Source organism: Sceloporus undulatus, chromosome 3 (assembly GCF_019175285.1).
Source record: "Sceloporus undulatus isolate JIND9_A2432 ecotype Alabama chromosome 3, SceUnd_v1.1, whole genome shotgun sequence".
In the NCBI taxonomy this organism is placed as follows: Eukaryota; Metazoa; Chordata; class Lepidosauria; order Squamata; family Phrynosomatidae; genus Sceloporus; species Sceloporus undulatus.
The window spans coordinates 184,079,171-184,104,208 of record NC_056524.1 but is presented as its reverse complement, the minus strand read 5'-3'; the positions used below and the strand labels follow the sequence as shown (position 1 = coordinate 184,104,208).

Below are 25,038 nucleotides of genomic sequence, written 5' to 3'. Positions count from 1 at the left end.
ATCTTTCCAAATGTGGAACCAGGTACATCTGTTTGCCCTGAAAGCAGGGGGAAACTGCTACAAACTAGCGAAGAAATTAGTAATTGGCACCTTGGACTATTTACATTAAAATAACTCTTCAGGAACTGTTGTCACCTTACCTGTGAATATTTGCACAAGCCATCAAAGCTTCAGCACTATAATCTTTATATCCATAAGAAAGGAAGTCCTTCTCTATGCGAATTAATTTATCATAAGGTTCCAGACACATTGTTTCTAACTCAGTTGCATGCCGGCTACCACTGATGAAATCTTTAGCAAACTCCATCTGAATATAGGCTCTCCTGTGTAGAAGAGAGTAATAACAGAACTTGGGGAATATGTCCCAATATTTGATCAAGTATGTTGTACTATTATACTTTTTTTAAAAAAAAACATTTTTATGACTGATAGGAAAGCTCCCATATTATATTTATCTATAAAAGGTGGTATTAGCATTTAAAAGGTTATGTTTTGCATTCATCTATAAAAGACAACTTTTGCTTTTTAAAAAAAACTGAAGAAACTTCTGTGGATTTACAAAATGACAGCATTATCCTATGTACACATATGCCAAATTAAAATCTCAATGAATTCAATGAGAATTATGCTTAAATAAGTTGCCCCAAACTGCAATCCTATATAGTGTACTACTCACTCAACATTCAAAAGGTATGAGCACTGAACTGGCCTTCTGCTTACTGTACTGTCTTAATAGAAGGGAACCAATCCCCTCTAGGGATTTGGAATTTGGAAATGACTTGAAGGCACACAACAGCACAATCATCCCCTAATATTGGCTGATCATCATAGACCTAGGGACACAGTCACTGTGTCATCACAAAGTTACATTGAGACCAGGTAATCCAAAATAACTTCCAATATTCCTTCACTGATATGGGTTTGGATTCAACACAGCTTCAGGTTGCCTCGTCTCAACCCAGATGACCCTCAGCCAACCTGGTGAGTTAGGGCATCTTTCTTAACTGAGGGGTGAAACAGACTGCCTCAAAGGAGCGGTGTCACACCGCTCCTTTGATCGCTGAGTCGGGGCCACAGCAACCGCACACCACATCTCCAACCCAGCAAAAAGCCGCTCATTTTTGTGCTGGCAAAAAGCTGGCTCTTCTGCTGTGGTGGTAGCTTTTTGGTGCACCTGGTGCAAGTGGCATCTAAATGCTGCACTGCCGAAGCTCCAAAAACTGCCACCATGTAAACAGTTAGGAGGCTTCACAGCAGCCTCATGGCTGCTTGGGAGTGTCTAAACAACACGCCCCCAAGCTGCGGGGAAACCACCTCAAAGGGCTGTTTCACCCTTAGGTTCTACTGAATCCATCTACTGAATCTGAGTAGACACATATAAGAAGATAGTGCTAATTAGTTAACAAAAACAAATATTAACATAACTTTAAAATGTATTTACCTGGCCTCAAGGTGTGCAATTATAATACCCAGCTCAGATTCTCTGTTAGGTCTCTGTACCAATAATGGTCTTAAAATGTTTACATTTTTTTTGCAAAAAATGGCAGGCCTGAAATTATGAGAAAACAGAATTAATAACAAATTTGAATTAATTAAAACAAATAATTGAATTATTTCTCAGCAATATATATATATATATATATATATATATATATATATATAATACACAATCTGTGAGGCAAAAATACTGTTTTGCTAAATGTAATGTGACTCCTCAGGGTAGACATAAATAACACCTGATTAAATGTTAACTACAAAAGGATATTATTACTCTCTACACTGAAAACATTGTGTCCTCTGAAATATTGTCTCTCTGATAATAGGAACTTTAAACCAGCAAAGTGGTGAAGAATAGTCTTTAATGTTGATTGACCAGTTGCTAGAAAAAGGAAATTTCTAGCTCAGAATCTCAACAATTTCATTATAGTTTCATTTTGATAGTATTACAAATGCTATTTAAAGCTGGATTTTGAAACATAAAGTTTATAATTAAAAGCAGAAATCTACTATAGATGGGAAAACTATATACAAATAGGCTGGATAAAAAGGTCAGTTATTACAGTTCTCTAAACTGAACTATGCATATTTGTCTCCAAGTCACCTGTTGACCTATGGTGATCCCATGATTTTCATAAGGTTTTCTTAGACAAGGAATACTCAGAAGTGGTTTGCCCATTTCTTCCTTTAAAATATAGCCTACTGCACTAGGTATTGGCAGTCTCCTATTCAAGTACTAACCAGGCTAGACCCTGCTTAGTTTCTAAGATCAGACAGGATCTGGTGCCTTGTGAGCATTTAGGCCAAATAAACTGACCCATATTCAATATTCTGTTTTTAGAGAGAAATTGCCAGGTTACTTTCTTACCATTTTTTCCTTTCCTTCCCTGACTTCCCCTACAATTGCATCTGTGAGGCACAAAGTGCTATTGTGCCAAAACCTCTCATTTCCTCCAATCAATTGTGCCTTTTCAAGCAGAGCTTTTGCTTGTCCATGGTTTTTTTCCAAGTTAGCTAGCACAGCCAGAAGATAGAGGCACCGTGATACAGTACACAGATCATTCATTTCCTAGAAAAAGACATTTCAAATGGTAAAATATATAACTTGAACGCTTGTGCTAATATTTACAATCTAAATGCAGTATGTCTCATTGTATAACCAACACCTTGGTAATACTGAAGGTTTAGACATCTGTAAAAACATTGGACTTGGTCAAAAATGGTAAAAAAAGAGGACTGGATTCAGACTTAAGTCTTATTTAAAGCAGATTCATCAAAATTAATGGGGCTTACGTTAGTCATATCTAACACTGGGATCATTCAAACTATCTTTTACCCCAATTCCCAAACCAGATTAAAAGTGGGTAGTTCCCACCTGTATCGGGGTTTTGCACACTCAATCTGGGGCAAAACCTCTTCAGAGTGGGTTTTTCCAAAAGTGGGGTTTTCCCCGTTTCATTTCAGAAAACCCGCTTCTTCCAGGGTGCTGGCAAATGTGAACATGTCACCGATCATGATTGGGTCAAGTTCAGAGGGAGGGATAAAGGTCAGAGGGTTGACAGTGGGTGGAACATGCCTCCCCCTGGCACCAGTCGCTTTGCATGCAGCTTTTTAAAAAACATATTGTTCAAAACATATAAATGTAAAATCTGGGCAAGTCTTTCAGAAAAAAATGAAAGGCCTCTCCTAACTATGTGACTGCTAGATCAGAGTGATGCATAGAAGCTGTTTTCTCTTGAGGGCTAGATGTGGAATAGCACTTGGCATCTTTGGGCCCAGTGCATGCTCATACATTCATGGTATTTATTTATCAACTCTCAACCCACTAGGACCCTGAAGTGATACATAATCAACAAAAAGGCTTTAAACACGAGCAGAGGCTGGCTCTTCTCCATACTGTACTGAGAAGTAACCTATGACCTTTTGGAGACAAAGTTTGAATGAGTTACCTGAGCTGCTTGGTGTGCTTCTGAAAGGAGTAGTCTTGCTGGTTGATATAAACTCAGTCGAAGTAAGACTTCAGCTTTGTCTATCCACAAGTAGGGGAAAGACAGCCCACTTAATTCTTTTTCAGTAATGGGATTTAGTTCCAAAATCTGTAAAATATTTTAGCCTAGAAATTACTCTTCTTTTAAAAAACATTCAGTATTTTGTAAGCATTGCACAGACTGTCAATTCGAATGCAGACTGTGCATAAAATAACAAATTGTTTCAGGTTCTAAATACAGGAGACAAAACCAATGTGTGTTTGTAAGCCACAGCTCACTTATTACACAGCAGGCTTCTAACAAAAGTTGTTTCTAAAAGCAACAAAGAGTTGAAAGGTAGTAAAAGGTTTTGAAATGGGTTATCACCACTCAGTAAATGTAAAACAGCTGGAAATTACCTTGTCTTTTGCAGTTAGTCTTTTTTGAATCTGATCCCCATCGCATTGCTTTGTAGAACCAAATAATTTGGATTCCTTTTGATGCTCTTTTAGGGCATTCTCTTTTTTAAATGCAATTTCTTGCCTGAACCTGAAGCGGGGAAAAGGAAAGATTAAACTGTTTTCTAGTAAATATTAACAACATTACTAAGAACTTGTGTTCTAAGTTTTGTATAAGATCATTGTACAGTATGTCTTTGGTATCCGCTGGTGTTTGGTTCCAGGACCCCCCATGGATACCAAAATCTGTGAATGCTCAAGTCTTATTACATACAATGGCATAGTGAAATGGTGTCCCTTATATAAGATGGTAAAAACAAGATTTGCTTTTGGAATTTACATATATGTTTTCAAACTGTGGATAAAAAAAATTGTGGATATTGAGGGCTGACTGTACTCTATGTGAGCCATATTGGCAGTGACAATTAACATCTGTAGAACTACAAAGTCATCATGTGTGTGTGTGGTGTGCATGACAAGGCATGTAGATAAATGTTCTTGAGCCCAGATACCAAAAGGTGGATTTAGTACTGCACTTGTGTATGTGTGTGACTCAGCACAGTGAGGAATTGGCTTATGGCATGTGCATCAGTCAAGGATATTTAAGGCTGTGTCTTAATGTAAACAATTGTGGGCTGCAGTGTGTGGATTTCAGTAGTTGGTGAGAGCTATTGTGAGTTTGAAAGGAACTTTATCTGTTTGTACATTTCCTATCTCTGTATCTAGCATCTCCTGAGCACTTGTAAATAAATCTCTTCACCTGGAGCTGTCTAGTCCAGCTTCTTCATTTCATACTGGTATCTAACCATCTGGGTGTAGATACTGAAGTCTCATTCAAGCATGACACTCTAATGGTTACTCTTAATCTTCTCTGCTAAAGAGGTAATTGGTTGGATTTCAAAAATTTTGTTGTTGGTGGTGTTAAAAGGGCTGCATGTAAATGGTTTCTGTGGTTTGTGAAGTCGAAGGCTTTCATGGCTGGCATCCATAGTTTTTGTGAGTTTTTCGGGCTATGTGACAATGTTCTAGAAGAGTTTCTTCTTGACGTTTCGCCAGCATCTCTGGCTGGCATCTCTACTGGATTACTGCTTTATACTGTGGCACATAATTACTGTATATATTCATGTATAGGTCTAGAAATTTAGGTCAAAAATTGAACCGAAAAACCTGAGTCGACTTATCCATGGGTGAATGTAAGAACTGTAGCTTAATTCTTATTTAAAAGAAGAAACCATCTCTTGGTAAAAAAACAAGAGTATAATCTGTCCTGGAAGCACTGACCCCCTCTATTCTCTCATCCATCCAGCCTTAAGAATGTACACAAATAAATATGTCTGCTGGAATTTTGCAGATTCTTTGACACTGTTTTGCTTTGCTTCATCCTTTAGATCTTTTGCTAAATGCCTCTAGGTTTTACCCTCAACTTATCCACAGGTCGTAGCAAAAACCATAATTTTGGCCCCAAAACTTGCCCTCAACTTATACATGAGGTCAACTTATAGTCAAGTATATACGGTAATCATGCAAGTACCCAAAGCACAACCATATATTTTGATACAGAATATCATACCTTCCTTGTTCCATTTCATTAATGTATACTCCACCCACAGCTTTCTCATGATATGATGATGCTTGACACAATTTTAAATCTAAACATATAGCGGAGAGTCTGGAGAAACAAATGACACAGTCTGTTGCTATTGTAAAACAGTTAGAATACAAGTGCTAAACTGGCTGAAGCCCATTCAAAAACGTGTGATTTCACCCAGGAAATGTTCTAGAAATAGGTGGCAAGGGAGGCGCCTGCAAGAAACGCCAGTAACCAGTTCATGGTGAAGCTTCTTCTCTGGCAACATTTTAGAGCTCAGTAGGAAGAAAAATTATCTGAGCAGGCTGCAATTGACACTTTACCAAGACAAACAATGGTAGCATTGGGTGATACTGTAAGGGGAGAAGTTAAGAGTGAAAGGGAGGATGTTTAACCCTTTCTTTATTTGCCACTTTTTTCCTGTGACATGCTCCCCACTGGTTGCTCTACTAAGTGGTGAAAAGCAAGGGGAAAGGTTAAGCAGTTTCCAACTACTTACTGTTCTAGACAGTGACAACTGTTCAGGTCAAATAGGTCTTATATACACTCATCCCTCTACATTTGCAGATTTAGCTTTTGCGGATTAGAGTGTTTGAAGATTTGACTCCCAAGGAATCTCTAGGTCCTCCAGAGAAATTCTGCTGGAAGTTTACCATAGAGTTGCACTGGGAGACCTAACGATTCCTAGAGGAAACATTTCTCTAGGCATTTGTAGGTCCTGTAATGTGATTCTATGATCAAGGTCTGGCAGATGTTGACCACAGAGTTCTGTTGTAGGACCTAGAAATTCCTAGAAAGGTATTCTCTCAGGTTAAAAATATACTGTTTATTTGTGGGGGGGTTCACTTTCATAGGGGTCCTATGCTCCTAAACCCAGAGAATGTGGAGGGAGAGGTGTACTATGTACACATGCACAAACATTTCAGATTTTAAAGAAAGAAAGGGAACAACTGTCCTATGCTGAAGAAAGGCAAAACCTAGGCCCTGCCTACACAGGCCAAATAAACCACCCCACCCCCACCCCATTTGCCAACAGGGAGTCTAGATGATGCAGGGCCCAATTCCTGAGTCTGGCATGAACAGACCAGATGACATCCAGCCTGTTCAGCATCAAACCCAGGGTACCCTGGTCAGTGCAGACAGTACCCAATCTTCCCCTTAAAAAGGGGAATCACAAATAGTTCTTCCAATCCTCTTTAATCTTGTAGGAATGCTTCACTGGCCCAAAATAATAATCTGTGGAAAATGCTTTAACACTAGTACTGCTCAAAGTGGTGGCCTGTGTATGGTGCTAGTCTATCAGTTACTGGCTGCTGGTCTGGAGTGAGTTTCAAGGAAAGAAAAAAGTACTTGTAGTGAATTATCACAAACATAGTACTGGCCCCTGATACTTTGGGGAAAACACCCACTCAATCTCACACATCAGACAGCTAAAGAAGCACTGCTTTAACATATTATAAAGGATAAAAGGGAATGAGCTAGCACATCACAGCCAAGAGCAAAAATATGTTTATGAAGACCAGGGAAGGAAAAGTGATGTTGATAATTACAATAAAGATATTTTCTGGAGAGGTGTATGGGAGGCATCTTGAAGTGCCGATTGGCTTCTTTCCACCTCCCAGGAGAGCAAGGTCATGTGATATTGTTCTAACATATCCTGAGATCCTTAGGACCCATGGCAGAGCTGACAGAAATAGAAGGAATATGTGCTGCAGACTTTCTGTAGTAAGTCAGACAGCATCTCCTTGAAAGTGAAAACAGTTTAGCTGAATTAACTTTGCTCTAAAATGGTTGCATCCCTGAATGATCAGCTTGGAAGGGACAGAGAAGGAATGTGAAACTAGTCTAGGGCCCCAGATAGTTGAAACACCAAAGTGTAACAGCACTGAGGTGCTGTAAAGTTGTCATCTGAAGTTGGAGGACTGCTGAACTGTAGAGGTCTAGAAGAAATGACTCCTATGGCACTACCAGGATTGGCAATAAGTATACTTGGTAATTTGTCTGGGAGCTTGATGGATGATTGGTATGGACTATTTGTCATTAGGCAAATGTACCTTGAGAATGCTTGGTGAGACAAACTGGTTTAAGGCACTTGTGATCTCTTCCGCCTCTGTATTTCTATGTGGTAAGCCTATCTCTGCAGCTGAAGTTTTTTTTTTTACCCCTCTGCCCAGTGCTATGAAGGCACGGGGAAGTGAGGACAGATAAAAAGTAAGATTATACACACACACACACACTGTAGTTTCTGGCGTATAAGACTACTTTTTAACCCAGGAAAATCTTCTCAAAAGTCGGGGGTCGTCTTATATGCCAGGTGTCATCTTATAGGGCAGGTGCTGAAACTTCCGAGCCAGACTGGAGAATCTGCAGTTGCCGCATATGTAACTGAAGGGCGGCATATGTAACTGAAGTTGGGGTATGGGAAAAAAAGAGCCGCGTTTGCAATACCGCTCTGATAGTCTTGGAGACAGGGAGGGCTGGGCAGGCAGGGAGAGTTGACCAATCCAGGCAGGTTCCTGCTAAATATCTGCATGTCATAAGCCTTTGAATTAAAATTACCATATTGAAATCAAATCTGATGGTTTTTTTAATTTTTATTTGGTGTGCGTTGGAAGAGGGGTAGTCTTATACGGCAAGTATATCCCAAACTCTATATTTTAACTGGAAAAGTTGGGGGTCGTCTTATACAGCCAGTCGTCTTATACGCCGCAAAATACGGTGTGTGTGTGTGTATGGTGAAATAGAAGTCGTGAATGACAGTAGATAGATATTGAGAACAGAGACTCAAAAGAGATCTTCTCTTATACAAGACAAAGCAAGGCAAAGAGAGAACTGAGGGTGGAGCTAGAAGACAGCATGATAAATTAAATCTACACCACATTGCCTTACTTGTCCTGAATCATACAAACTGTCCTACCTTTTCTGCAACGCATACTTGGGTTGTTTCTTGAGTCCTGACCAACTCTCAGAGAATGTAAATATTTTACAATAGCTTCAGTATAATGAATACAAACCGAAGATGGTAGAGATCTGACAGACTTCTGCTTTCTGCAACATCACGAGCAATGATCTCAGCCAGATGAAGAACCGGAAGAGTCAAGTGAGTACACAAAATTGTCTGTAGCTCCTTAACTAAAAGGTCTAGGTAATATAAAGTGCGTGTCTGAAAATTAAGGGAAAAGTAAACACTGGACAAATGGAAATAATTCTATTACAGTTCTTTTTTCACAGTTCCCCAGGAAAGATCCATTGAAGTAATTTTCTCCAGTGGTACAAAAAACAGACAAAGCATGGTGCAGTGGTTTATTAATTATTTATTTATTTGCTTACGGTATTTATACCCCACTCTTCAGCCCTAAGGGCTCTCAGAGTGGCTTACAGATAGTTAATCAGATGGTGTTTGAGAACTGAACTATGACTCTGGAGACCAAGGTTTGAATCCTTGGTCAACCATGGAACCTATTGGGTGACCTTGGATGAGTCACATTCTCATCCCCAGAAAACCATGATAGGTTCACCTTAGGGTTGACCTAAAATGGAAAGGTATTTGGGGGCATTAGGATTGTCACCAAAGAGGAAAGGGGATGGTATTCAGTTTGGGGACTACTATTCCAAGAACTTCTTCTATGAACTTTGGTACAAGTAAGCTGAAAAATACTGTAGCCAAATTGAGGATAGTATTGCTTATAGAGTTTGCTCATCTCCTACATAACATTTTACCATAATAAGTCTGTCCTTCCATATAAAGGAAATCATGCACTGCCCAAAATAAAACCTCCTGAAGCCATTTTAATGTTACTTACAGGTGCTAAAATGGTTTCCCTGTTCACAGCACAGCCATCTGAGCCCTGTCTGAAGGCCTCTCTAACTTCTTCGGGACATTCGTAACTAGCCCATTCTTCCACACTTGCTGGTAAGGCTTCAGTTGGGCCTTTCCGTCTAGATTTCTCTGGATTTGAGGATTTCGAGGTCTTATCTTTTTTAGGAGGGCTCGTTGGTGAAGTCTTTAGAAAAAAGGAAGGGTAAAAAAAGAATTGGTATGTTTGTACTATAGAGTAGAACAGTGGTAGATACAGGGGCTGAACAGCCAGCCAGTTTGAGCTCGCTATGTGCTGTGGCACTGAGATGCATCATGCCTCCATGTGGGATGGAAGCTGGGCTGGTGACTATACCCCAGCTGGCTTCTCTTCTGTTTGGGGCATGGTGCTTAGACACCACTTTCACCAGTCGACTTTTGCAGAGGAAAAGCTGGTTCTATGGGGGAAGGGGGTGGCTTTTTTTCACCCCCAAAAAGAGCAGATCTTATCTGCTCCTTTTTGGGGTGGAACCTGGCTGGATTGGGGCTTCACATCTGTTTGCTCTGGCCCTGATCCAGCCTAAAAGAAGCAGCTTTAAGCCGCCCCTTTTGGGCTATCTGTATCCCCCCAAAATGTTCTATATTATTCTCTCTCTCTCTCTCTCTCCCCCCCCCCCCCCCATTCAAAACTACATTATTTTTCCATTGATTGTAACAAAACTCTAGATCATTGGGATACATCTCTCTTTATTAACTGGGTGTACCTATGAATCAGACTTTTGTTTGAAGGAATGATTTATTTCATTTGTATTGAATAAATAAAAATTTTGGATTAAAAATACCTGTTTGGTCTCTTTTGAAGATTTATCTTTTTTAGGAGGGGATGTTGGTGAACCCTTACCAGCACCAGGCTTCTGAAGAAAGGAAAAAAGGGTACATGACATATTGGTAAGTGTTTAAGTGTACAGTAAATTGCTACATATTGTTTAATACAAAATTCTATATTATACATATACACATATTTATTCCTCTACGTCTGAAATGTAAAAATTTCCCCAGAAGATTTGATAGAACTCCAGATCATTGGGGGATTGAGTATATAGTGTTTTGATGGTCTACCAGGCAATCAGCAAAGAGAAAGGTAGGGGACGAAAGCAAATCCTGTTATCGTTAGTTTTTTGTGGGTTTTCCGGGCTATGTGCCCATGTTCTAGCAGAGTTTCTTCCTGACGCTTTGCCAGCATCTGTGGCTGGCATCTTTGCTGTTTGTTATGTGCTGTCAAGTCTTTTTTTAAAAAAACTTATGACAACCATCATAAGAATCAGTTTAGGGGAGTTCTGAAAGTATCACATGCAATCCTAACAATGTTTACTTGAAGTAAGCTTCACTGGTCTACATCCAACTTCTTGTTTCACCTACAGCAGACCTACTGAATCAGTGGGATGTGTATACATGCTAACGTGCTATTCAGCAATTGATTCAATGGGTCTACTCTGGCAGGGACTAGCAACTTAAATTAAGCCACGGTTTTCACTACATCTTATTTGTAGGAAAGGATGCTTAGGCTCGTAATTTTGCAGTGTTCCCAGGCAGAAAGTAAGGTATACTCCTTTATCCATATGATCAGAATCTTCCTTGCTGTTGTATTTCTTCACTAGATATTGTGACCTGGGGGGAGCAAGGAAAGGCGAAGAAGAATGGTAGCACTGGAAGAGCCAAGCTGAGTGACAATCTTTTATTCCTCAAAGGGGTGATGATGATCAAAGATGATAATTAATCATATTTTTAACATGGCACATTGCTTTATGGGAGCACAGAGGAACAATTTTTGTTGCCTCTAATCTATTTCCATGTAGAAAGTATTGCACCAGGATGCATAAATCTAACCCAGGTTCAAAGAGAAAGAAAGCAGACATGGGAAATGTGTGATTCTCCAAATGTTAGATTATAAACTCCATTAGCCCTGGCCACTGGCATTGCTGAGTGGAACTAATTTGAACTAGAGGGCAAGCATTTTCTACCAGTTCTGGGCACCACAATTTAAAAAGGATCTTGAAAAACTGGAGCGTGTCCAAAGGAGGGTGACTAAATTGATGAAGGGTCTGGAAACCATGCCCTATGAGGATGTTTAGCCTGGAGAAGAGAAGGGTAAGAGGTAAGAGGTGATATGATAGCCCTGTTTAAATATTTGAAGGGATGTCATATTGAGGAGGGAGCTAGCTTGTTTTCTGCTGCTCCAGACACTAAGACCCGGAGCAATAGATGCAAGCTACAGGAAAAGAGATTCCACCTCAACATTAGGAGGAACTTCCTGACAGTAAGGGCTGACAGTGGAACAAACTCCCTCAGAGTGTAGTGGAGTCTCCTTCTTTAGAGGTCTTTAAACAGAGGCTGGATGGCCATCTGTTGGGGATGCTTTGATTGAGATTTCCTGCATGGCAGGGGGTTGAACTGGATGGCCCTTGTGGTCTCTTCCAACGCTATTAATCTATGATTCTATGATTCTACCTCTAGATCAGAGAGATTCAAGAAATGTTTACTTGATAACATAAATAACTTGGATAATTTATTACAAGAATAACCATTCAAATGAATACCACTTGTGATGGTTGTGGAGAAGGTATATTTTTATATATGAAGGACTGTCTTACTTTTGCCTCTTTCTTTCCTTTTGATTTTGGACTACCAGTTGGAGTTGGCGAAACTTTGGCCGATGCTTTTAAAATAGATCCTGCTGTTGTCAGTGATATCTGAAAATAAAATAATCATAATTGTGTCATGTTTTGTTTTGATTTTGAGAGGGGCAGAATGTAAAATTCATCAATATTATTCTTTTTCTGGACAAATTGTCAACAAATAAGACAAGGAGGGTAGTAATTTCCTTTACATTTACAAAAACAAAACCAAAAAACAAAAACCAAAAAACCTTAGACAGAAACATTAATAGCTTAGATCATTAGATAAGTTAACTAATGAATGTTCACAAAAGGAAAATTTTCTTGTCCTTGTCACCCCTGGAACAGCCTCCTGAACAATGTAGTTTGATAGTTCTGGAAAGATAAAGTTTATTTATGTGAACATCTCTATGTTATATTAACTGACATTGAGAAATGAGCCAGATTTGATATGATCCATCCTTCCCATTTGTTTCCCCAATTCTGTACTACATTGTTTGGAATCCTTACCTGCACCATCCAGACAGTACAGCTGGTTGCTGGAAAAACGGAATGGGAATCTTTCCTTCTTTGACGATTCTTATTTAAAATTAATTTTGGATGCAACCCAATCTAACCGTCAAATTCTTTCAAACAACTGAAGTTGTACAACAGTATTCTGCATTAGTTGGCCCTCTGTATCCACAGATTATGTATTCACAGATTCAACCATCCAGGCTTGAAAATGTTTTTGTTAAAAATCCAAAAAGTAAACCTTGATTTCACCATTTTATATAAGGGACACCATTTTACTGTGCCTGTGTATATAATCAGTCTTGAGCATCCATGGTTTTGGGTATCCATGGGGAGTCCTGGAATCAAACCTAGCAGATACAAAGGGCCCACTGTATATGGTACTATATGATGAAAAAAGAATCAAGTGAATAATCACTTGTGTAATTAAAAATATTTCCTAGTAGAAACGTTTTTCTTTGAATTGTGTATGTTTTCAACTCTTTTAAACTTTGAAAAGCTTGTTAATTGACAAATTTACTATAAACTTTTCTATACCCCTAAAAATTATTAGCCAATAAAGCAAAAATTTCTGACCAACTTAGAAAACAACTGCTGCTGCTGTTGTTAAGGAGTACAAATGTTAGGACATTTGAGAGGTTCTGGAAAAGGGGGAATTGGTACTGCATCATTTTGGGAGATGTATCTGTCTCATAGCATGTTGGACTTCAGGAGAGAGTAGTAACCACCTTTGAATTCGTTTAACTCAAATCTCCTTTGGTGTCCTTCAAGTAATGCTCTCTGAAATACTGAACTCAGGCAGTGACAGATAAAATTCTAATCTAGCCTATGCCTATGCACAGTGGGATAACCGATGGGGATGAAATATGATCAAAATGGTACAATGTTTAATTGAAAATTTTCTACAATATGTTTGAAAACATTGTTGACAATGGTCCAAAAATACTGCAGAAACATTCCAGGTTGGGACCACTTTAATTGCCCTAGTTCAATGCTAGGGAATCCTGGGAATTATAGTTTATTATGGCAACAGAGCTCTCTGACAGAGAAGGACAGGTTGCTTACCTGTAACAGTATTTCTTCGAGTGGTCATCTGCGAATACATACAAATGGGTTTCACTGCGCCTGCGCAGTGCTGCTCGGAACCTACTGGAATCACTGGGCAGAGTTTACTCTGCAACATATTGAAACTTTTTGGCGGTAACTCCGCCCACCCGTTATAAGGCCCCTGCCTTCCCGCTCTTTTCCCCAGTTCCGCAATTTTTCTGCCAAGCAGGCGATGGAAAGAGAGCCAATGAGAGCAGGACACTGAGGGGACGGACGGGTGGGATTTGTATGTATTCGCAGATGACCACTCGAAGAAATACTGTTACAGGTAAGCAACCTGTCCTTCTTCTTCGTGGTCTCTGCGAATCATACAAATGGGTTTAGACTGACAAGCTAAGGTATGCGGCGGAGGGAGTGTCCTGAGACCAAAGCTATGGTGAACCAAAGGTATATTTATTACAATAAACAGCTTGAACCATAAAGAGTCAGTCTTTTTGTTCATGCACAAATCAATATAGCAGTAATTTTGCTAAACCTGAGGAGGGAACAGAGGTCATGCAAGACCGATCCCATAGAACTTGTGCAAATCAACATTCAACAAAAATAAACAGTGTCAACTGTGCAAGAGTAGCAAACACAAAACATCAGTAGTGCAATCAATGCAACCCTGAAACCAACACAGCCCTCCCGAAAGCTGCATCTCGGATGGCCCTGGTGTCCAACCTGTAATGCTTGATGAAAGTCAGAGGTTGGGACCAGACAGCAGCCTTGCAGACATCCTCCAAGGGGATCCCCGACAGGAATGCGGAGGATGCTGCCATTGACCTTGTGGAATGGGACCGAACCCTGCCAGGGAGAGGCTTGCCTAACAGTTCATAGCAGAGGTGGATGGTACCAGCCACCCATTTGGACAACCTCTGCGCAGACACAGGCAACCCTTTCTTCGGTTCCGAGTAGCATTGGAAAAGTCTCTCGGACCGACTGGAGGCAGCAGTTCTGTCCAGGTAGAAGGCCAGCGCTCTCCTGACATCAAGAGAGTGCAGGCGTCTCTCCTCATCCGACGTCGGGTTGGATGCGAGAGTAGGCAACACAATGTCTTGGCACATGTGAAAAGCAGACACAACCTTAGGCAAGAAGGTAATGTCCGTACGGAGGACCACTTTGTCCTTGTGGAACCTCAGGAATGGTTGGTCCCTCCGTAAGGCACAGAGTTCGCCCGCACGGCGGGCAGAGGTGATGGCCACAAGAAAGGCGGTTTTCCAAGTCAATAGTCTCAAGTCCGCTGTGGCCATCGGTTCAAAGGGCTTGGATTGGAGGGCGGACAGTACCGACTCCAAACTCCAAGCCGGCGTTGGTGTCGACACAGGAGGATAAAGGTTGGCACAACCCTTCAGAAACCCCTTCACCAAGGGGTCTTTGAAGAAAGAAACCCTCCCCCCGAATTGATATTTGGCACAAATGGCAGACAGGTAACATTTGATGGATGTGAGGGACAGCCCTCCATCCAAAAGTGCCATCAAAAACTCCAGCACCACTGGAGTGGACACCTGTGCAGGAGACAAACCCTTCTGGTCAAGGAAGAGGCAAAATCTCTTCCATTTCAAGGCATAGGACCGCTGGGTGGAAGGTTTCCTTGCAGCCAGGATCACCGCCCTCACTGCCTCCGGTAGGGTCGTCAGGGCTGGATCTTCCAGGCCACCAGCGGCAAGCTCTCGATGTCGGGGTGGAGAATCCGTCCGTCCTGGATCGACAGCAAGTCCGGACGAGGGTCGAGACGGAGGAAGCATCTCCTGGAGAGGTGGAGAAGGGATGCGAACCACGGCTGTCTCGGCCACCACGGGGTGATCAGGATCGCATGCGAGCGGTCCGTTGTCATCTTGGACACCACCCTGATGATGAGGGGGAACGGAGGGAAGGCGTAGAGGAGCTCCCCCGTCCAGAAGAAAGCGAATGCGTCTCCGAGGGATCCGTCCAATCGCTTCCTTGAGCAGAACTGGGGACAGTGGCTGTTCCACCTGGTCGCGAAGAGGTCGATCCGGGGGGTTCCCCACCGACCGAAGAGATCGCTGACCGTCTCGGGATGGAGCCTCCACTCGTGGCACACCGAAGGGGATCTGCTGAGGCGATCTGCCAGCTCGTTGTCCTCTCCTGGAAGGTGAATCGCCTGGAGGAGGACGCGCCTCTGGATGCACCAATCCCAGATGCGGAGCGTGAGATTGAGCAGGGTCCTGGACCTGGTACCACCTTGTTTGTTGATGTAATACATCACGGTGGTGTTGTCCGTCCTGAGGAGGACCACTCTTGACGTGACTGCAAACTCGAACGCCCTCAAGGCCTTCTCCACTGCAAGCATTTCCAAAGCGTTGATGTGGAGGAGCTTGTCCTGAGCAGACCACCTGTCCTTGACGACGAGGTCGAGCAGGTGGGCGCCCCATCCCTCCAGGGATGCATCTGTTGTCAGAGTCAGTTGTGCCTGGGGCTGATGGAAAGGCATCCCGGTGCAGACGTTGGAGCTGTCTAGCCACCATCTGAGGGAGGCGGCCACCGGTCTCGGTACCGTGAGCCACTTTGAAGGCGGGTCCTCCAACGGAGAGAAGACGGAGAGGAACCAGGATTGGAGAGGTCGAAGACGAAGTCTTGCCCAGGGGGTGACGAAGGTCGTCGATGCCATGTGGCCCAGGGCGACTTGGACGTCTCTGGCTCTCACCCTTCTGTGGGAGATGCACGGCTCGAGGGACGTTGTCAGGGCCTGAAAGCGATCCGGAGGAAGGAAGGCCAAGCAGTTCTCGGAGTCGAGGATGGCCCCGATGAACTTGACCTGTCTGGTCGGCGTGAAGTGGGACTTTTCCCTGTTGACGACCAGTCCGAGGGAGTCCAAGAGGCGCAAGGCGAAGGAGACTGCCTCCTGCAGCTCGTCTTGGGATTCGGCTGCAAACAGCCAGTCGTCCAGGTAGGGGAAGACCATGAAGCCCTTCTGATGAAGGTATGCCACCACCGGTGCCATGCACTTTGTGAAGACTCGTGGAGCCGTGGCCAAGCCGAAAGGAAGCACGTTGTAGTGGTACGCGGTGGAGCCGACGGCGAAGGCGAGGAATCTCCGGTGGGACTCCCGGATCCCAACGTGGAAATAGGCGTCCTTCAGGTCGACGGTTGCGAACCACAAGCCCTGGTGGATCAGAGGCAGAATAGAAGCCAAGGTTACCATCCGGAAGCGACGGTAATTGAGAAACAAGTTCAATTGTCTCAAGTCCAGGATGGGCCTGATGCCCCCATCCGATTTCGGTACCGTAAAGTACCTGGAGAAAAAGGCCCGAGGACATTGATCGGGCTGCAAAGGGGAAATTGCCCCTTTGCTGAGCAAGGTGCGCACTTCGTCGAGAAGGGTGTCCGAGGGGGGAGTGGACATAAAGGCTCCAGTTGGAGGGAGCTCCTGGAACTCGAGGGCATAACCCCTACGGACGATGTTAAGAACCCACGAGTCCGATGTTATGGAGGCCCAGGTGTTAGCGAAGGGCCTCAGAATGTCCAAAAAGAAAGGGGATGAAGGAGAGACGAAGCGCGCTGCGTCTCTTCAGGCTCTCTTCTTCCCCTGGTCGGTGTCCTGCCGGCGGGACTTGCGGTACCGGGGCGGGAAGTTGCGACGGCCAGAGGAGGAGGAAGACTGCGAGGGGAAGCGCTGTCTCTGGGAGCCCTGCTGCTGGGACTGCCGATCCCGGGGAAAGGTCCCCTGTGACTGACCTTGCGGCTGCCACGGGCGCTGGCGCTTCCGGTACGGAGAGGCCGGTGCTGAGGACATGCCATGCTTCCTTGCCGCCGCCTTCATCCTGAACTTGCGGTTCAGGCGGTCGTCGGTCTCGGCGTGGAAGAGCCCGGTCCCGTCGAGCGGCATGTCTTCGATGGCTTGCCTGACCGTGGGGTTGAGGTCAGAAGCCCTCAACCAGGCATGGCGCCTCAATGCCATGGATGCTGACATGGCTCTCCCCGAACAGTCCGCCACATTCCTGGAAGTGGTGATGAGCCAACTCCCAATAGAATGGGCCTCGTCCCTGATCTCAACCAGCTGCCTCTGGATGTCATCTGGGACGTCCAGGACGAGGGGGGAGATCCTCTCCATGAGGGTCTGAATGTAGGCCCCCATGCAGGCGGTGTAGTTGGCAGCCTTGACCCCCAGGGCCGATGCCGAGTATGCCTTCTTGGCCAGTCCGTCTACCTTCTTCGCCTCCCGGTCGACAGGAGAGGTGGCCTGCTTCGGGACGAAGCTGTGCTGGGCTCCCTCGACGATCGCAGAGTTAGGCCTTGGGTGGTCGGCCAACCAGGGACAGCTCGCCGGGGGAACCCTGTAGAGCGTCTGGACCTTACGGGAGGGCGCCGACAGGGTGGCCGGGGACTCCCAGGACCTCTTCACTATGGTCTGGAGTGAAGGCAAGAGAGGCAGGCAAGGCGGGGTGGGCACTCGTCCGTGTACCCGACGCTCCACCGGGTCCTCCGCGTCGTCCTCCGGCGAGGCGAGCTCGATGTCGAGAGCTCTCGCCATCTTGACGACGTGCTCGGTGAAGGACCGGACGTCATCGGACGGGGAAGACGGCTCCGGATCATGCATCCTCTGCGGGGAGACCGAAACCGAGAGGACGTCGTCGTCGGAAGGCACTTCAGACGGAAGGAGAGGTTCATCATCCGAGTCGAGGTCCGAGGAGAGGGGGTCTGTCACCCTGACTTGGGATCTCGGACGCGATGGGGTGACGTCCATCGAAGACCTCGAACGCCTGCGAGGTGGAGATGGGGGCCTCTCAGAGATCGAAGCGGTCGGGACCGATCTGGACTGGGTGCCTTGATCAACAGGATGGGGGTTCAGTCTGGTGAACTCCCTCATGCCCTTGTCCTCTGAGACCGATAGGTAATAACGGCCAGACTGAGGATCGAAAAAGAGGTCCGGCATCTCCTGTCCACGGGGCTGATCTTCCTCGTTGACAGACCCTGGGGGAGAAGGCGACTGCCGTCCCGCTGAAAGAAGAGGAACGGTCTCTTCCATCCCGTGCGCAAAGTCCATGGTCGGCAAGGGCGTGTCCGGTGCCGGGGACTGCCGTGCCTCCGGTGCAGGCTCCGGATCGCGTGGAGCTGTCGCATGGGAAGCGCGGCCCTGTTTTGAAGAGGAGCGCTGTTTGTCCTTCGCCTTCGGCGGGTCAGAGGTGGACCGATCCTTTGAAGGCTTGGACTTCTTTGGAGCGGGATCGCGGCTAGACTTCTCGTGGCCTCTCTTCTTCCCCGACTTCGGAGTCTCATCCGCAGGGAAGAAGGGGTTGTCCGGAAGGTCTAGGAGGATGGCGGCCGCCGCCGATGAGGAAGGCCTTGGAGACTTTGCCCCTGTAGGAGGTCCAGCCGGCTCCTTAGGTTTTGGGGCATGGTGAGACGCCTTGGATGCCTTGGAGGATGCAGGCGATACCAAGTGGCCCTCAGCCACGGAGCCCTTTTTCGGGCGCGAGCCTTCCTTCGGGCGCGAACCCTCCGATTTCGACGGCGGCTTGGAGGACGGCTCGGAACCCTCAGTCCCCGACGGTTTGTGGGGGCGCTTGGAGGGCTTGTCGGTGGCACTGGGCGGTTTGGAGCCACGGGCCACATCGGAGGTGGTAGAAGGGGTCCCGGCCGGGACGCACACCACACTAGGGATAGCGGCTCTCCCAGATCCCACGCTGGAGACGCTGGCTCGGGAAGATGAGGCGGCAGGAGCCGCGGGCGGCAAAGATGATGACCGCGAGCCTCCCTCCTGCACCCTTCCCAGGGCAATCGCTGAAGTAAGCCGGGACTCACGGTTCTTCCGTGCCTGGGAGGAGAGGGACCTGCAGAGCAGGCATGCCTTGGTGTCGTGGTCCTTGCCCAGGCACAGCAGGCAGGAGGAGTGCGGGTCTTGGACGGGCACCTTGCCTCCGCAAATGTCGCACTTCTTGAAGGGTGCAGGCATTTCCGAAATCGTCAAAGCCAGAGGAGATCCAAAAACGAGGTCAACAGTCCGAAAGTCCGAAGTTACCAGGGGCGGGAGACAAAGAATGGTCAAGAAACAGTCCGAGGTCAAAAAGCGAAAGTGATTCCAAGCAAGCAAAGCAAGCGAAAGTTCCTCTGAAGCAGCTAGCGCGGCGGAAAAAAGGAACTGGGGAAAAGAGCGGGAAGGCAGGGGCCTTATAACGGGTGGGCGGAGTTACCGCCAAAAAGTTTCAATATGTTGCAGAGTAAACTCTGCCCAGTGATTCCAGTAGGTTCCGAGCAGCACTGCGCAGGCGCAGTGAAACCCATTTGTATGATTCGCAGAGACCACGAAGAAGAAGGCTAAATGTCTCACAAAACTACAGTTCCCAGAATACCCTCTCATTGAGCCAAGGCAGTTAAAGTGGTCTCTGACTAGATTATTTCTGCAGTGTGTTTCAGACCAAGGTAAACCATTAAAATGATCACAGCTATAGCTATATTTATCAAAATTAACAAAGCAACTCAGTATGGTTAATTTTTTAATTAAATACTAGTATCGTTATACATTACTAGTTTGAGAAAATATATATTACAAATATGACCCAATTTGAGGGACTATGTAAATTTCAACATTTATATAATTCATGCTCAGACTAATACTATTATGAATCCTACAAACCTCTAAATATGGAGTCTGTTTATTTTTGAAAAATAACATTCTGGTTTCTGTATGAATGTAAAGAACATTTATGTTCAGGTCCACCAAATAATTATACACATTTAACATACATGTTTCTCAAAAACTATACAGTAATTATAATCTTTTTCAAATGATCTATGTGATTACTGAATGCTATCAGTTCAATAACAGTTTACAGAACATTTCACACACAGTACAGTACCTCTAACAGAACATTTCACAGTGCATTGAACAATCTGCCACACATTTGTTAAGCTTCTCACCTGCCACATGCGCATCACGAAAGCATATGCCATCAAACAGTGCTGCTCATGAGAAGGGGAATTGTGTCCAGAAATTACTGCCATTATAGTATGAGCTCTAACCAAAGCTTCTAATTGCTTTATGTTTCTTAAATCTCTGATCATAATTTGGCCTCTTGTATCTATAGTCAGAAGTAACAATCAATAATCGGTGTTGCAGAAAAATTGCAGTGATATACAAAATATTACAGTAAGTACTGTGGACATATTAGTTATATTAATAATTTATTATAACATGAATTAATCCCTTTCTTTCTGTTCTTTTTCAGCATAGTTTTCCTCTGGAAATACAAAATTTAAAAATAATGATAATAACAAGTAAAAATGATAGCATTTTTGTTTGCTGTTTTTCTTCATTTAAAAAGTAACAATCATGCTGCAACAGACCAAAAGGATGACAGAGCAAATACTAAAACTGAATATGAAGAACGATTGCTGAACTACAGAATTGGGAATCATGTAGCCATCCTAATGTTCACACACTGCAACTCCATAATTGCTCAATATTGGTTATGCTGGCTCAGACTGCTGGGAGTTGCAGTCCCACAACATCTGGTGGCACAGATGATTCCCTCCCCTATTCAAATGGAAATAAAGAAAAATATAGGTAACAGGTGAAATATAGGAAGAAACAAAAGTTATAATATATTCTTGTCACAAAAATAACAGAATATGCAATGAAAAAGAAATATGGCAGTAACTGATTTTAAGACCTTTTTTAGAATTATGTACCTTCATCCTCAGGGCTTTTTCGGATAGGTTTGAGATACAACAATATAGTTATTGCCCAGTCCAGGTGTTTAATAGCTTCACTAAGAGGAAATTGGTTGCAATATAGCCATTCGGCAAACCCTAGCATGTTATCAACTTTCTTTAATTCAAATTCTTTTTTCTGTATAAAGACAATAATAGGTTATTAGGTGAGTTGGAGGGAAAAGTAAAATGCCACATATGTAATCAATGGCTGTACACTTCAGCTGGCAGAGGTTAGGAAGTGGTGATTCCTTGGGCATAGATTATCATCCCTCTCTCCGGACAAAGAAAGAAATTTAGAAAGTTACACTAGTAACATTAGTTCAAAAAGTGGGAAGATGCATACCTGTAAAACCTCAATTGCATTTTGGTAACAGGTTAACTGTCCCATAACATCTGGGGACACCGATGCCAAACGATGCCACATATCTGACAAGTAGTCTTCACTTTCATCTCTGAATTTCTGTATTTCCATTATATAGTTACGCCCAAGTCTTGCCTTTACCATTACCATATGTTTAAAAATTGGTCTATGGAAAAGAATTTTACACAGTCAAGATCAGATTTAATATACAGGTATCAAGCTGAAGTTATATTTTAACGCTGCTGTTACTGACACACACAAACTGTTTATTCATCTATCAGTTAACTTTGGCACTAGTGAGGAAACATATCTGCTTCTCTATTTTTGGCCAAATTTTATTTTGTAGCCTTGAGCCACAAGACCCTGAAAAGCAGAAGTCTTCACCAAGTGTCAATATTGAGACCTACCCCTTTTCTGGGTATACAGTATTCACTTTCTCTATTTTGATGTTGTTTTGTATATGACCGTTGTCTATCAAGATGATCTCTTGATCTGTGTCACTGTTGTCTCTGCCACCTGAAAACAGTTGATCTACTAACTCCTCTTCCTCCTCAAAAGAAAGAGTAACCTCCCAGAAAGGGCTTCTTATCAAACTTCCTTTTTTGTATAGTTGGAATGACTTGCTTCTTATGAACAATTTCCATCAGAACTTTCTGTAGGACTTCTCCTCTCCCCCAACAGTAATTCACTCTTAAATTGTGCATAAGCTAAATTGTTCCTTGAATTCTGTTATGCCTCCCAGTGATGTAACCATAAAGAGCATCTAGCTACTGCCATTGCATTAGTCCCTTGAACTGAAAATGCTACTGCATCATGGCCAACATCAGCAATATATTCCAATATCTTCCTAACTCTTGCATCTACAAAATCACTGACCTACAGAACAAGGATGCTGCCACTAGTGGTCTTATGGCCAATGCAAAAGCCTCATGAGCTTTATGCAGTGCATTATCCACTTGTTGTTCATCCACTTCTTTCAACATCGTGTCCCCTTCCCACAGGACTATTGCCCTGGAAACAAGGGCTGCTGTAGACCCATCTACTGGGGGAACGTTTAAGAACTCTATATATTCTCTTCTGAAGGAATATAACCTGAGTATCCTAGCAAACATTTAGTATTTAAAGGAGCACTTCACTCTGTTTGAACCAACTCCTTCAATAGTTCAGGCAATGTTGTCTTTACTCCTTGAGCCACCTGCCTCCTAATTACAGATGCCACCTTTATTTGTTTAACATTCTCCTTCTTAGTATGTATGTGACTCCTATCTTCTCTAAACCTAACATTCTTAACACCCTCTCAATAAATTATTGAAATTTTCAGTGTTAAACAGTCTGTTTGAGTCAATTTCCTTATCATCTTCCTGTTCTGAAAAGTCATAAACAGTCTCATGGCCTATTTCATCCATCATCTCTTCTTGCCAAAACACTTAATCTACCTCCGTTTCAGAATCCTCTGTATGCTTAGATTTCTTAAATGCTTTTTTGGTTTCTTCTCCTCTCCTGTACCTATCTCTCCCTCCCCCCATTATCCAAAATCACTCTTTCATCTTGTTATACCATTACTCTACCTCCTATTTCAATGCCCCTGACATCATGTTTGTTAGTCACATATTTTATTATGCCTTGCTACACATTATTATTTAAATCTATTGTATTTGTTTTTAACATATAGATTCAAATTCATATGCCTTGTACTTTCCAATTCATTAAATTGTTTTATTGTTTGCAGTTTTAAATTCATTTGTTTGTCATTACCAGATTCATTGCATTCCCTATATTTAGTAGGAGTCATTAAACTCAATATAATTTCTCTTATTATTTCAGACAAATGTGTTAAATCTTTGTTGTTCAAATCCAATGTATTCTCTGTTCCTTCATACTACATTGCTGAATTTCCTGGTCTTACATTAAGTTCTATCCTTTGTGTGGCCTTCAGTATTCCCCCCCGCCCTTTATCTGCCTGGCTCTGCCTTTGCTGCCCTGCAGAAGTAGCTGGAGTAGGTACATCCAAAAACAGCTGTATTAAGTAGTGCATAAACTCCTCAGGCACACTTTGCAGCATGCTGTGCATCTTTAGCTTGTCACACACCACACCCATTGCTGCTACAGGAGACACTGAACATTACACATCAGACCAGATACCTTTAATGAACAAAGAATGGGCATGCTATGTATATAGCATTCTGGAATCTGGAAAAGTTACTTGTTGAACTACAGAATTTTCCAGGGTCATGATAGCTGGGGGATTCTGGGAGTTATATTTCAAATACTGTATGTAACTTTTCCATACATACATATACAAATATATATAGTTGTTCCCAGTTATTATGTTGTTTTGAAACATTTATTCATTATAACCTTATTATAAGAAGAAATTACCTAAATAGGTAGTACAGAAGCAGAAAGGCTGGTGTACACAGATCTAAGACAAACATATGAGAAACATTCCAAAGACTAGCTAGTTCCCCATTGTCTTTTCCTGCCAATCATGTGATACTACCATTGATGCTCATTTACTTCCAATAGCAATGACATTCTATATATATATTAAAAAATCATAAGAATATGCCAAAGAACTTACAGTCTGTGCTTTGTTCTAGGAAGACTCTGAACAGCTTCATCTAACACTTTGAGGCCTCCTTCCCAATCATTTTTGTCAGCATAGATTTGGAACAATAATACATATAAGAAAGTCCTTACAGTCAAGTCTTCATCACTACCTTTGAAAGATATTAAAATAAAATTTAAATATTGCAAACCAGTCCATTCACCTAATTAAAAATAAAAGAACTTATTATAAACAAATGATACAAAGTTACCTGGGGAAAAATGCCCATCAGACAAACTGCTGCTTTGAAAATCTATTGTAGACCATTGATGTAAATGTAGCATGTGTTCTGTTTCCTAAATGATGAGATATTGGGTAGTGGAGAAGGGAGGAATACAGAAACATTTTGACTATCATTAATACAGCTTTGACAAAAAAAAACTTTTCTGAAATGAAGGATCTGGAAAGAATGAATTGGAACAGGAGCAGCTACACTCACATGGCAGAAAGTAGTGAATAGATAAGAAAGTTTGATGCCTTGTTGAAGGCTGATACAAATCAGTGATTTTAGAAACAAATACAAAATTTTAGATTTTTAAAAACTGAAATAAGTTTTTCAAATATAAATCAGATTTTAAAACTTTCTTAAAATAATTATTAAGAACAGAGCTAAAGCAAAATATGTCATAATGAATACTAGTTACACAACTTTTCATTGTATTCTATAAATATGTTAACAGCAGTTGATGGAGTTGGGAGATAACCCATCAATCCTACTCTGCATGTACATGAAGCACATACTCACTCTTGCTCTCTTAACCTCTCTCTAAGTGCAAATATAGAAAAGATGGATAAATAGAGAATTTGGGAAG

General features: G+C 43.1%; 1 protein-coding gene across 1 annotated transcript in view; it reads right to left on the bottom strand.

Moving 5' to 3' along the window:
• The window catches only part of CFAP46 (cilia and flagella associated protein 46), a 146,761-nt gene that overhangs the window by 40,050 nt on the left and 81,673 nt on the right, over window positions 1-25,038 (bottom strand). The window contains 16 exon segments of the mRNA XM_042458467.1: window positions 141-323; window positions 1,442-1,530; window positions 1,532-1,549; window positions 2,366-2,566; window positions 3,447-3,593; window positions 3,884-4,013; window positions 5,493-5,591; window positions 8,525-8,673; window positions 9,314-9,514; window positions 10,149-10,220; window positions 11,958-12,056; window positions 20,463-20,623; window positions 21,234-21,393; window positions 21,601-21,784; window positions 24,200-24,338; window positions 24,438-24,522. Of these exon segments, the coding sequence (XP_042314401.1) occupies window positions 141-323; window positions 1,442-1,530; window positions 1,532-1,549; window positions 2,366-2,566; window positions 3,447-3,593; window positions 3,884-4,013; window positions 5,493-5,591; window positions 8,525-8,673; window positions 9,314-9,514; window positions 10,149-10,220; window positions 11,958-12,056; window positions 20,463-20,623; window positions 21,234-21,393; window positions 21,601-21,784; window positions 24,200-24,338; window positions 24,438-24,522 (2,117 nt within the window).